Source organism: Lates calcarifer, linkage group LG8, assembly GCF_001640805.2.
Source record: "Lates calcarifer isolate ASB-BC8 linkage group LG8, TLL_Latcal_v3, whole genome shotgun sequence".
NCBI classification, from domain to species: domain Eukaryota; kingdom Metazoa; phylum Chordata; class Actinopteri; family Centropomidae; genus Lates; species Lates calcarifer.
This window is the reverse complement of record NC_066840.1, coordinates 7,029,673-7,044,310: the sequence shown is the minus strand read 5'-3', so window position 1 is coordinate 7,044,310 and position 14,638 is coordinate 7,029,673. Positions and strand designations below refer to the sequence as shown.

The window sequence follows — 14,638 nt, the reverse complement described above, 5'->3', positions numbered from 1 at the left end:
AGCATAAACACATTGGTGCCATCTGCAAGGCCATTGTCTCAAAGAGCTTGTCCCTTTATGTTGCTTTTCCCGTTAGTTTGAACAGGAATGACAGCGCAGTCTCAGCGGACTTCATAAATGCATTATGAATAATTGAGTTTGTGAAGCTAGAGATTGCAGATGGCACTCAAAAGCTGTCATTTGTCTTGACGTCTCAGATTGCTTTTACTCTTTAATGGGCACATTACCCATAAAAGCACAATTTACTGCAGCTCATGGAAGTTGTAAAGATGTTGCTTTTTTGCTTTTTTTAAATGGCAGGGGTTACTTTTGGATGATGAGTGGCACAGAGTGATTGTATGTTGCAATAATGTTCTGGGGCCTGCGTCAAGAGTTTTTGAGTTATACCTTCTTATTTTAGTTTTTCTTCATTTGACTTTAGAGAGTTTAATTGACCCTCTTTTTATATATTTTATGCCATAAATAGGACAAAGTCAATCAGTAGCTGAACTGTTGTTCGTCTCTATACTGTTACATTATATGTATCAGAATATTATTAGTATAGCCCATTTACCAGTCCTCTCCAGAGAGTGAAAATGGGGTCAATTGTTTAATGCAAACCGTGTTTTACTTGTTTGTCACACCACTGTGTTCTAACAAACCTTGATAAAATATGAGAAGGGCAGAGCAGAGAAGAGCCACAATTAGCTTTTGAGTGTATTATATCAAAGTAATCAGACCATCCTCAGTAGGAGAAACTATAAATTTCATCAGTTGAATAACTATATCAAGTTCTTTAAATACAACACCACCAGTTTATCATCATGCTGCTAATATGTGCTGTTAGACAAAAGCTTCAATCAACAGAGATGAGATTTTGAAGTATGGTGCATCCAACCACTGCAGCTGTCACAATAAGAATCAGATATCTGACCTCACTCCAGAGACGCTACTTCAGTTCTCTTGTTTGCTGTTACACACTCTGTAATCTCCCAATAATGTCTTGAATTCGATCTAGTGTCTGGTCTTGTATGTTGCCTGCACAGTGATGCACTAGCCAGTGGATATCAGCATATGTATTTGTGTTTTGTTAGTTTACATTCCCTGCACTTGTTCTGTTGTTTCTCAGCCTTATTAATATAATCTGTACATGCACATATTTACTGAAGGCCTTTCTTTATTACCTCTAACAATGAAGTTCATAAAGTCGCATCAACTTAATGTAATTTCAAAGTCGAGCGCAGTGGCTTCACTTTTGCTGCTTGAAGCTCTTTTGAATGAGGCTAATGACACAGCACACCAAATAACACACACCATTAACAGATTTCAATCAACTGTTTAATGTTGTAGATAAAGAATCTTGATGTGTAAATCAAATCAAAATGGGAATAATGAAAATTTTCATTTCTCTCAAAGGATTTTCATTTTCTTTACATTTGCATATACTAGTGTTTCAGTAACAATCCCATTTTAGAGAAGATCAAAATAATTTGAAGTATAAAACAAAATGCATAAAACAATCTCTACTGAGATATTTTAGAAAAACAGCAAACAGATTTTGGTCATTTTAATGCTTCAGACTCCAATGCAAGGCTACTTTGTGTTAGTGTGCACGACCTCTTGAGCCCTTGGGAGAGTAGGAAAGCACAAGTTCAGTCCTCCTGGGGCCACAGAATCCACTGCCTTCTCCTCTGGTCAGTGAATTATTTATCTCATCGTTGACATACCAAATATGTCAGGCAGCCAAGATTTACTTCTTATCAATCACTCATCTCAAGGGTCAGGAGGCAGCCATCGGCAGGCACTTGAATCACTGAAGGCCAATGTTTTGTACACCTTACAGATCACTTAGCTGCTGTACAGCCCAATGGGATTCTTCATTATCCATTAGCCCACTACACATCTTTATCCAACCACCATGACGTACTGGGTCTGAACAAACTACATCTCACTCTCTTCTCTGACACAATGTTCTGTACCTGATGAGTTGCAATACATGCAGACTTGGACTAATGACGGTTATGACAGCAACAATGTTTTCAGGATTGCTGATTTTAATGTGTAACATTAATAAAGATGGAAGGTGAGGAGGCAGCATTTACCAAGACGCACTGATGAACATTTTAACAGACACACAGATGTATGATGCAATCTTAATGACAGTGTGCATCAACACTTGCTGTATGACGTGCTGACTTAAGTATTTTCATCTTGGTGTTTTTAGAGAACAGAAGTCATCAATGGCCTGAACAGAGTGGAAACAATAAAAATGTGCATGGGACAAACAACAGAGAATGAGTGAAATAATTACACAGTTGCATCTGATATCTGTACAGACAGTACACTTGGCTGGAGGTGTAAGTACAAATGCGTTTGTACATAGTACAGAGGCTCTGTTTAAGTAACCGTCCAACACTGCACAGTCACACTGTCTCCTTCAAAGAGGTTAACTGAAGAGAAAAGGCAAAGATCTTTCAGGCACTCTGTGCTGTAGTAAAGAAGCCACAACCCCAGTATGTGGCTCTTCCTACCTACTGATTATCATTTGGATGCAAACTGATTATAATATTTGTCATAAGTAAAATATATAGATATATATATATACCAATAAGAAAGGCCACAAATTATGGTCTGTTGAAGGAGAAACTCCTAGAATTCATCAATAGCTTTCACTCCAAACACTCGTTATTTTTACTGTGGCGCTGACAGACCACATCTGGAGTGTGAGGACACTTATATACAAAGAGAAGGTGTCAATGTGCTTTGTTATAGGTCTAAAGTCATATCAGATTTGGTCTGTATGATACAACTCTTCACACTATCACTGCCACTTCTATAGGAACTTCATAACTTATTTGTAAGGGCTCCAGATTTCTATTTACAGGTCAAAGGAAGAGCAAGGACAAAAAAAGAGGTAACTTGACATTCTTAAATGTACATTAGAAAGTTAAAATGGCTGATCATGTTATCTAAAGTCATCATTCAGTAAAGTTACTGAGAATGCATCTCAAAAAAAAAAAAAAAAAAAGGAAAGAAAGAAAAACAATTACACAGCTACTGAGATATACGTTTTTGCTATTCTGGTGATTTCACTTGATTGAGGTTATAAAGCAAATCCCCGACATTCTCACGGTGGCACACACTTCCTTCTCACTGACTCATCACCAACAAGGCACACTTTCAGTGTGGATGTTTGACCACCACCCTGGACCGGACAGATCACTGGTTCAAACAACACACACTCACATTCATTTAGACCTGTATCACCACACAGCATACAATAAGGAGATTGCAGGGTGTTGGTATTATGATAGTTGACATTATTCAAGTACTCTTTGTTTGCAGCTCATAACAATCCTTCACCAATGGACGGAGAGAGGGAGAGAGACTGACACCACTCCTCCTGATAATCTTTGTTCTCCAGCTCCATCACTTTCCAAAGTTGCCGAAGTCAGCAAAGGCATCGTGTTTGGGCTGTTGGACCATTGCAGGGTTCATCCCCATTCCCATTCCCATCCCCATAGCACCAGGCATCCCCAAGGTCATACCTCCCTGTGGCATCCCCATGTTCATGCCCATCCCCATCATACCCTGGTTGGGGGCCATACCCACTCCCATGCCCATTCCCATTCCCATGCCAGCACCAGGGTGCATCATAGGATTTGCAGGTGGTCTGACTGGTGTGGGTCCAAGGCTCATGGCAGAAACTCCTTGGGAGAGCATGTTGGCCTGGTTACCTGGAAATGACAGAGCAAGATCAATGAACCAAAGAGCCAATTTGAAAGTGTGTTTTCAAAGAACAGGCAAAGCCTAGTTGTTATTGTTGATGCCAGATCTATTACTCCTCTCACCTTGTTGGAGGGTGTTGAGGCTGGGCTGGCTAGGCTTGGGAGGCTGCATTCCTGGCCCCAGGAAGTCCAGGCTGATGTTAACAGAGGGGTCTGACCAGGTGGAGGGGAGGGACGCTTTGGCTCCGGTACCTTGAGAGGCCATTCCCTGCTGCATAGGCTGGAGGGGCTGGAGGGGCTGCGGTTGTAGTGGACCCCCCATGTTCTGGATCGGCTGGTAAAGACAAAGACACAGACAAAGCACAAATACAGTGTTATGGAAACAACTAATCCATGCTTAACAGAAATACACAGATAAGATACATAAACGCTCCAACACTGAAATACATGAAGAGATTCAGTTTCTGTCATAAATCAAGGCCTTAAATCTGACCCACTTAACCCTGATACTGTCATACTGTCTGAGCAGTCTGCCACTGTCTCTGAACTCGTTATAACATACCAAGTAACAAGAGTAAGAGGGAGTGGTGTGTGTCTTCTTAAGAATGAGTTTTTTTTAAGTAGGTCAACAACCTTTTAAAATGAAAATAATGTCGACATATGCAGGCTTTTGTTGGTGTTTTAATGTTTTCGTAACTCAAACCTGATTCTTCTCATTCTGTGTGTCAGTAACAGGAGGAGTGGGTGGTTAGTGGGCGGTCTCTGGGGGAGGTGAGCATCTGGTGAGGCTGCATGTTAACCCTCTACCATCATGCTCGTCCTCCATCTTTCAATCAAACGAGCAATGTCTCCATCACATGCATACTGACTGACATGGTCAAAGAGCAGCGTGAACTGTGAGTAAATGTGTGGAAAATGAAAGCCTCTGGCTCTGGAGTGATAGCTTAGTTACATCACATTATTTCTCACATCTGTTTGACATTTATCTTTTTGCATTTGCGTTATAGTAAGTTTGTCTTTACATGCCAGAATATTACTAATAGCATATATAATAGCCAACGGGAAATCAATAATAATACACACATATTTAATTGGCTAAATCTTTAACTGTTCTTGTTTCAGTTGGCATTAAAATGATCTAAAAAAATGATGGCAACAGAATCCTTATCTAGAACATAACTGATTTTATTGGCCATTACCATTACTAATATTCTAAGCCAGATACAATGCAGAGGCCAGTATCAATGTTTTTAAAGCCTCTACCCATAATGTTTTAACTAATAAATCATTTATCAATCCATCTGGTACACTAAGATATTTTCCATTGTTGAGAGATGGTAATTATACTCTGCTAATGAGTAATATTGATTGGCTTGTCATGGCTCTTTGAGCCAGTATTGTCCTAGTTGACAATGTCAATTAAGTCTACTTGAAACAAAGCCAGTGCACTGTAGTATTTTTCCTCACACTCACACATACAAACACACACAGACTCTGAAATGAATCTAGTCCTGTAACCACTGTGAGGTAACTGATCTAATTCAGCTCCAATATTTGAATAAATGCATACAGATTTCGCAGTATCTCTGAAACAGTTAACTGGTAACCTAGTGACAATGTTTTATCACAAAGTGTTTTAATCAAAATTATATGCTGTATTTATTTAATACTGTCTTATGTATAAACTAACAACACAACATCTAATTAAAAAATTGTTATTATTATATTATAATTATTGTATTTTCTTATGAATATAGTGCTAATAATAACCTTAAATGTATCTGTTTATGTATTTGTAATATGTATATAAATAAATGATTAAAAATTGATGCGTGTGTGTATGAGTGCAATCATGCATACCTGTGACCTAGACTGGGGCAGGACTGTGGTGCTCATGCTCTGTGTGCTGCTCATGCTAAAGTTGAGGCTCTGGGAGGAGGTGAGGGACTGAGTTGGCCCCATCAAGTCAAACAGGTCTGCTGAGGCAGGGCCAGAGGCTGGAGCTGAGACTGGAGCGGCTGCCGGGGCAATGGCAGGACTTGCTGTCATGGCTCCAAAAAGGTCATTTCCACGGGTGTCGACAGTCTGAGCAGATGCTGGCATCTGACCTCCAGGGAAGGCATTCCACTCCCCAAAGTCTCCATTACTGTTAGAGGCTGGTGCGGCTGCAACAAGAAAAAAGACAGTTGAGTCATTGTTTGTATTTGTCATCCAAACAGTGACGTTTGTATTGAGTTGTGTAAATAATCGCAACATTCAGCAAATAAAAGTAACGCAAGCAAATTTAAACCTGTCACAACAATTAAGAATAAACAACTGAGTCATCAGTGAGGCCAGTTTATCTTTATCCAGGGCATTCGCTGAGACCACTGGTGCCACATTTTAAATTTTCATTGAACTGGCCCTGCTTGTTGTCTCTCTCTCTCTCCCTCTCTCAATCTTGCTCAGCTTCCTCCACCCCCACCAACTTCTTCCTCTGTCCCTGTCTCCTTGTCATCCATAACAGGAGTTGATGTGTGTCTGTTCTTGTTATGCAGAGCAGGTAGCAGGCTCCATATGGCCAGGGCTCCCTCCCAGCATCCCTGTGAATATTCTAGCAGTATGGCTGCAACAGCACAGCACACACATGCATGCCCTAACAAGAAAAAGAGAGTCTTAAAAACCAACCAGATCCTGAGGAGAGGCTGACGGAGGCAGCTGGCGAGGAGAAGTCAGCAAATCCACTGATCAGGTCTGCATTGAGAAGGACACATAAACAAGTACATTTTACACAAGCGAGCTCCAGGTGTCATTCTACCATAGTTAGCATTCCTTCAGTGTCAGAAGTGTGGGGTGGAGGGGAGGGGTGGCGGCAATGGATAGGTGGAAGAGACCAAACATCTGTTCAGTGCTCCCACCCCTACCCATTCACCAGGGACTGCTACAAAAACATCTGGTGCACTTAGTTCCTATACATCAACTCCCTCCCCCTGCTGTCCCCAAAATCTGAAGCTAGCATCAGCAGCTGGGCACTGTCACTACAAACAGAGTCGTGTCCTGTAGTCACTGTGGAGTTTCCTGGATTTACTGGTGTCTGGCTTATTTGCTAAAAATATATAACATGTAAATAAGACACATATTAGAAGGCTTACTTTTCCTTTAGGGCAGAGACTAACTGTTTTCCCTAAGGTTCCAGTTCTAGCAAAGCTATGCTCAACCTGTTTTAGTTTTCTCTGCTGAAACCAGGATATTATTTGAAGTTAAATGAAATTATACCTGTGGCAGCAGACTGGCTCGGTGTTGTGTCCACCATTAGTAGGTCAGCTAAGCCAGTACTGGAGGGCTGAGGGGCTGCTGCTGGCTGGGGCTGGAATACAGAACAATTACAAAAAGATCACACACACACATAGAACATATAGAACTATATGTGTAAAGTCGTATCTTATATGGTTATGTGTGCTCTTGCTACCTGTTTGGTGGTGGTATTTGGACTGCTGTCTCCTGTGTAGTGGGCTGCGGCACCCAAGTCTACTTTTCTGGACGGGACACCTCCTCTCTTGCGTGTTGCTGTTGTCTCTGTTGCTTGAACTATCTGTACACTCTTGGTGGTAACAGTCTCCTCTTCATCTTTGAACTCTTTCCTGGACTGGCCATTGTGAGATGAGCGACCCCGGTCCTCTTCATTGTCACTGTGGAGAAAATAACAGGTCAGGTAAGATGACTGATTATGTGAGGACAGAGAAAAGACGTTCTTTATCTATCAAGGAACAAAAAGTGTCGTTATTCAAATCCTCTTCTCGATGAAGCCTTGTTGTTATCTACTCAATGCACGCAAGTAAATCTTCTTAATGTTTTCCTCTCTTTCTTGCCATTAATGTCCTGATAGGTCACTTTTTGAACATTTAATTCATAGGTATATTCACAATATTACTAAAAAGTTGGACTTGTAGATTTAAACGGTATTTTGTATTTTTCCAATGTGATCATAATTTAAATTAAAGGCACATTTACTGATGTGAAGTATTACTGATGCAAGAACCTTTTACAGCAAAATCTTTTATCTAGGTCGTCAGTTTTAGAGAGATACATAATTTCATTCTTCTAGTTTTGACTTTTGGTGGTGGGGGTTTCCCTTTTGTAATATGAGAACTTATCAGTCTCCTACCTAAATCCATCTGGTGAGTCATCTCTGTCTTTCTTCCTAAACCTGTTGATGGTATCATCAATGGTGCTGCCAATTTTGTCGCTGATCTCTCCCAACTTCTCGCTGAAGGGGAACTGCCCTTTATTATTGTCCCAGTCGTCGTCCCACTTTCCCCGGCTATCGCTGGAGTCAAACCTGTCCCCCGCTGGAAGGAAGGAATTTAAGTAGTTAGGAAAAAAAAGAGACAGAAACAAGAGAGTGAGGACATGAGTTTAATTAAAACCCAAATATTTTTGTTAATTATCACTCTGTCTATATTACTTGATCAACTGAGAACTTACAGTAGCCTCGGTATCCCATACTGTCAGAGGATACTCCAATGTATTTGTCTTTGATCTTCTTGGCCTTTTTCCGTTCCTCCCTAAGCCTATCATCGTCCTGGACAAACTCCACCAGCTCCTTCACCTTGTGACGCACATTTACACCCTGGTCCTTCCCATTCTCATCTATGGACATAGATGTGGAGATAGAAACTCAGAAATTAATATAATAAATGAAAAAATACTTTTTGTATTAACTTTAAATGTAGTCAAAAACACAATACGTAGTCAAACAGGCAATATGATTATCTGTGTAACAGGAAAGCCTAATGTTCTCTCTTGTGAACAGCACCTTCTATAAACACGTTTGGGAAGAGTGAAAGCAGCTTTAAGGCAGTGTGCATGTGTGTGTGGTTTAAGGGTTTGTGGAGTAAGTAGGGCTTAGGGCCTTCATCCATCCATTACAGCCCACACTGAAGCTATTGTTATTAACCTTCTGCAATGCTCAAGTGTAGAAAGCCTCACCTGATCAATTTGAAAAAACAATTTGATGATGGATTATGAGTGTTTTGTCTGGCAGGTTTATGTATGTACTGCACCTCCAATGTGTGAACAAAGAGATGGTGTAAAGGAGAGAAAAGATAAAGAGGGAACAGACCAGAGCAACACCTTACCTACGAAGTGGTAGCTTTCTAATGATCTCAGGTCATACAGATGTTCTCTGGTGCTGGTGACAACCCTCTCTGATCCATTCCTGATTAAATGGGCTAGCAATAGCAAAGACTGAGAAAGAGACAAACAACATTAGTTGTGGCAAAAATTACTTAGCGTTACTTAATCGACCTATTCAAGTTGTAATTTTTCATCCCTGGGCTTATGGACATGATTTTATTTGTCAGAATTGTTTCCCTCAATTCAGAGCATGTAAAAGAATGTGAGGCATCCATTTTTACTATTTTTGTTTTGTGAATATTCAAAAAGACATAATTTCATTTAAAACAAGTTTTAAAAAAATTTAAGTTAACAGATTATTTAACTTTTTTTTAAACAGGTTTGAGTCTGGTTAAAACCAAATCCACCGTGGATTAAGTTGGGACTAGTCCCAAATTTTAGGCATAGTCAAAACTGCACTTAGAGCTTATGCCTTCATGCCTCATGTCATAATTATGCATTTGTGTTTGTGGGATGTTTTCAGAGAACAGCAGAGAGGCAGACCTTGTAGACTCTCCTCCAGTTCTTCTTGTTGTCTCTCAACATGCGGGCCCACAACATGTTCATCACCTCTGGAAACTGCTCATACATGAAGGTGGCTCTGAATACATAAGAAAGAGAAAGAAAAGAGAAAGAGGGACACACTGTCCTTTTACTGACATATGTTATAATAACTGCGAGGATTAGGCAAATCAGACCAATAAAAGATTAAAAGTGATAGCCATTTATATGTTACTTTGTACGTAACAAGACAAACACTGTAAATTTTGAAGAGGTTTAGGTCATTGTCTTGTTCTTTGTAATTTATTGCTGTGCAACAGTAATGTCTGAATTAATGTAGAAAACATGAGGAAAACAGAGGTGTAAAGACTGAAGGTCAAAATAATTTTCAAAACAGCACGGATCTTCTGACTGTTTTCTCTGCTTCCTTTTCTTCTTTTAGTACGTAACCACAGTGAAACCATTACCAAATTAAGTTTCAATCTATGTTTCGTTTCTGTCACTCTGTCTCCTGTTAGCTACATAATTAGGATTTAAATGTCAATAGCAACAGAACAATATGAAATTATCATTTCTGCCCTAATACTGATGCTAAAGCCTGTGCTTGCAGTGAATGTTGTAGACATGTTGTAACAGCTGTGAGGCTTGTTTTCAGTACTGCCAACTGTTGTAGAGTAGTTCCTGACTGACAGAAAAATACTACCTTGGAAACAGGGACTTATGTGGACAGGGGCCAAAAAAATTTTAATAGCTTCCTATCATTGCAAAATAGGTGAATATCTTAGGTCCAAAATATGTTTCCTGGAAAATGTCCTGCAGTTGAAAAGGCCTTAAAAAATAATCTTTCTGTACTTTTTTCTATTAATAAATAACCTTGGTGCTTTTCAGGACATGTGCAACATTATGTGTTGTCCTTACCTAGCGATTTCACCCATCAGCTGTCCTGATGGTCCCCAGGGGTCGTCATTGGTGGCCTCTCTGACTTTAGATTCCACCTCTGAGTAGTTCATCACCACGTTGGTTCTGTACAGGAGAATAATAAACAACAAACATCACTTTCCAAACTATGCCTATGTGAATTATTCTATGTGACATTTGACAATTTCCATTCAAAATATCTGGACCATATGAGACCAACATGGCCAATAATAAATGAAAGGTTCTCTCATTACAGCCACGCCCATTCTCTTGTCCATTTAGAGGCTGAAAGGGCAACAGGGCGTGCTTGTGTGTGTGCTCTGAATCTAACCACTTGTCAAAACCAAAAACAAGGGGCTGGACAAATGCAAATCTGCATCCAATATAAACATATGACTGAGGCCTAAAATGGCTCTCAGTGAGACAGGGATGTTATGGGTGAGCTCTTGCCTGGTGATGTTCTGAGAGACCAACTACAAAAGAAAAGGGAACCTCAAATGAGAGGAAATAGACATGACAAATGATAGCTCTCTAATTATCCCAGGTTGATAGAGTTTGTTTTCTAAAGCACTAAGCTTCTATATTTTGTAAGGGTTTGTTTGAATCACACAGCAGGATGAACAGTAGTCAAAAACGCCAGTTTGGCAGCCTGTGAACATACTCAGAATCATGATGATTAAACAACAGAAACTAAGGCAAACCAGTTAATGGTGTATATCTATTCAATCTGATTACAAAACCTTACTGCAGTCTCTGTTAGTAGGTCTGCAATACATCCTCATACATGCTGTCAAAACCAGCACTTTTTGCCAGGCTGAAAACAAATGTCTTCCTAATATCCAGTCTGTACAAGCTATGCCGCAAAAGGTGTTGAGAAGAGCAAAGGATTTTCCAAGCAGAGAATATTCTAAAAACATAATGTCACTTGTCAAGGACTTTGCAGAAGTAATTTTGGATTTTAATGGGGCTATTCCTTATTTGTACAAAGAAATTTACTATGAAGCAATGACTGGATAAACCAGCCACAAAGCCCATTCCTCCAGTGGCTGCTGCAAGAAGACCAGTGGACCATTTTTCCATGGCAAGTGGCATAGGTGCATTTAGATTTTTTTAAATAGTATCTTAAATAGGAATTGTTTCTTAAAGGACCAAAGAATTATAATCTATGACCACAGAGGCATCTCATTCAGATCTCATTCCAGATCATTAAGTAAGCCCTGTCACAGCTTTAGGCAAAACATGGTGAAGCAAAATATTTGAAACCTCCAGCTCCTAACCCCTCCCTCACTGCCACATCAGCAATGAAAATAATGTACAGGGCCTGGAAAAGCAGCATTGATTTGATGGTAGGGTTAAAAGAGGTACACCCTCTCTGCGGTTCTCAAAGGCTCTATTACTACTGCAAGCTGCAGGGTATGGCTACTACTCTGACAACATATTCTTTTTTGTAACATTTGGCCTATGCCAACAAATGTATTTGAACATTACCATGGCATGTGGTTTTTCACAACAGACTTGAGTTGTGTTTGGTAAAGAAATGAGCCATGGCTTTTTATTCAGGTTTCATTTAAATTAATTTAGTTTTGTGTGCTTTGTTACTAACTGCATGTATCCTCTAGCAGTGTTAGGGATAATGCACATTGTTTGCATGAATGACAACCACAGCCAGAGGATATGATGCAGTGATGCAACATTTGAACTACTCACAGTGGTGGCTCCTGTGCTAGTTATCAGCCAGATAAAACGGAAGTTGTGATACGTTCTCACAGTGACACACTATCATACAGATTTCCGTTAGATACAGTATTGCAAAAGTGTCAAAAACATTTCCCATGCAGGTCAGCTCATAAGCCCAATTGTATTTTATTCTGCATAGAAAACACAAACTGTTTTCATTCATTGCAAGACCTATTTGATACAGGATAAAACATTTGCTTAAACGCCTCAGCTTAATCATACAGCAGGAAATGTTGCATTGAGCCACATAGTGAGTGCGCATGACTCACTGTTTGGTGACACATTGCAAAATTTATTTTAATTTGCATCAATACATAAAAAAGAGACCACTTCTGAATGTCTCAAACACAAGGTTTTTTGCCATAAAAATTTTCAAAGGCACTGAGGGGAAAATGAACATGGACACTCCCTTTCCTTTCATTTTTGAAACTCACACCTTTCCTCTTTTATCTATCTAGATCTGTCCCCCCTCTGTGTGTCTCCCATGTTCCTGGAGGTCACACTCAAGGGAGATAAGTGCGTCCAGCAGGAATGCATTCTTTAACAAACTTAAGAACATGCTATTGTGTGGGTCTGCAAAATTAGCCACTGAACCTTTGAAGGGAGGAAAGATTGTGCAATATCCTAATTCAGCTCTACAGTACAGGACAGCATGTTAGTGTTTAGTCAGCAGCTAAAAGTTAACCAGAGTGCAAAGCAGAACAAAAGACGCACAATCACCAAGGTGTTGCCCAAGTCCAGTGTTGGCTGGTGGATAATTTCAGGTACTAAATTACTGCTGTTGTCCATGCAGGCTTGGACTGACACTGCCATCAGAATACGCAAACATTCATCATGAATGCACAAGTACCAAAAACTCACAGTATACACAAATCATGCTTTTTTTGGTTTGTTTTTTTTTTTTTTTTTTATTTATTTACATTTTGCCTGAAAATTATCAGGCTATCCCATCTTAAGTCATAACTATCACAATTAAATAACAACCTAGTGCTGGTCACTGATTAATAAGCCTCTATTGTTTATTTCGTTGCTGTTTGGTGTTATATATAACATTGCGGTGACAGCTTACCATGTGTAGTCTTATATAATGTTGTATATTGTGTATTATTCGTAACATAACTGATAACACTGCTGGCTATTTATTGTACACTGTATTAACGTGTTTGTTGCTGCAGCAGTGGAATACAGAAGTCGCTATAAAAAGAGGTTTTTTCATGTCCTAGAGTGTTATTTAGGGAAATGCCGAAATGCTTAGTTTATGTCGTCTGGCAAGTTCCACTTGCCAAGCAGCCTTGGTGTTAGACAAACAGAACAATTTGACCGTGAGGACGGCAAACAGTAATCCAGCCATGTGGTGTAAAGTTTATCAACTGACATAACTTACAGCACAGCTACTGTTCACGTTGAGTGAAACTTAGCTACAAGTGTCACAACGGTCGTGCCGCTGAGTAACACATCTCTACACTCTTAAGAATATTTACAGACAATGGTAGGCAGACCACAGTAGGACGATATTAGCGTTAAGGCATAATGTTCAAACACTCCCTCTCAATTGTTCGGTCCAGGAGCTGTCAAACTAGCTTAGCTGGCTAGCCTTGTTAGCTAAAGCTAACTAGCCAGCGGGCTAGGTAATTAGCTTGTTAGCTAAGAGAGTTAGCTTGTACTGTCGGGGAAAACGCACAAACAACACGCTTGGTGATTTAATAACATTGCAAATGTTATCTCACACTGGGCGAACAACCAACCAAAATAACTATGGAGAAAACGGGTACTCATATTCAAGATGAATAGTATTTGTCAAAGTCAGTTCACTAACTCGATAGTAGCATTCAGGCTAGCCGACTTGTTAAGAGTGACGTGACGTCAAAGTTTTGGGTACGTGTCTCTTTCAAACAGGTAAACTACAGACACAAATAACACGAAATACATGAAATATAATTGCGAGATACTCACGCTTTGTCAACCAACTCCCTAACCTTCCACATGTTCAGCATCTTGGCTCTGTGAAAAGGGGCTTTCTGCCTCGGCAAAACCCTTTACTCCAGACGTACACCGAAACCAAACCTTGAACTCCGTAAAGTAAACTCTTCTTCACCTCTCTCTCAAGGCAGGAGGCGCAAACGCACCAGCGAACAGACAGGAACAGGTTACTACGGGAAATGCCCCTGTAACGTCATCCAAACTGCGTAAAGCAGCACTGGAGTTGTAGTTTCTAAGTAGTGTTCAGACAACATCATTGCGACTGTAACTACATTAACATTTTTATATGTAAAGACCCCGCTGTCAACTTTGTCCAACGACTGTTTGTTGGACAAAAACAATGGTCATGGAAATCAGTTGCCAGAGGAACAGTGAGAATTCCTAAGGACCCCCTGGAATCCCACCAAGGACCCCTGGGGGTCGACAAAAGGTGAATTTGAATGATTAAAAATGTGAAATATGCTGAAACCCTGTGGCAAAAATCTTCTATTATAAAATCATTACAATGTGCCACGGCTGGAAAAGGTAGTTCAACAGCAATTACTTGTCCCTTGGCCAAGTTGCAGTAAAATGTGGTTTATTTTAGCTCTCGACCAGTCAAAACACAAGTGTTATGTTTCATAAGTGAGGATGCATGAAGA

At 40.0% G+C, this 14,638-nt stretch overlaps 1 protein-coding gene across 1 annotated transcript; it reads right to left on the bottom strand.

Annotated features, from left to right (window-relative positions):
* Positions 1-2,013: 2,013 nt before the first annotated feature.
* On the bottom strand, positions 2,014-14,165 carry clint1a (clathrin interactor 1a). Its single transcript, XM_018675519.2, has 12 exons — positions 13,971-14,165; positions 10,281-10,385; positions 9,366-9,462; positions 8,825-8,933; positions 8,172-8,336; positions 7,852-8,035; positions 7,156-7,375; positions 6,963-7,053; positions 6,375-6,440; positions 5,568-5,872; positions 3,831-4,041; positions 2,014-3,716 (listed from the first exon to the last, which is right to left on the bottom strand). The coding sequence occupies exons 1-12, from the start codon at positions 14,009-14,011 to the stop codon at positions 3,409-3,411; spliced, it is 1,902 nt and encodes a 633-aa protein (XP_018531035.1). The 5' UTR covers positions 14,012-14,165; the 3' UTR covers positions 2,014-3,408.
* Positions 14,166-14,638: the final 473 nt, after the last annotated feature.

Coding starts and splice junctions, on each gene's coding strand:
- clint1a (XM_018675519.2), bottom strand. CDS start 14,011: ATGCTGAACATGTGGAAGGTTAGGGAGTTGGTTGACAAAGC. Junction 8,934..9,365: donor ACTGGAGGAGAGTCTACAAG/GTCTGCCTCTCT, acceptor TCTCTTTCTCAG/TCTTTGCTATTGCTAGCCCA. Junction 6,441..6,962: donor GAGCCAGTCTGCTGCCACAG/GTATAATTTCAT, acceptor TTCTCAATGCAG/ACCTGATCAGTGGATTTGCT.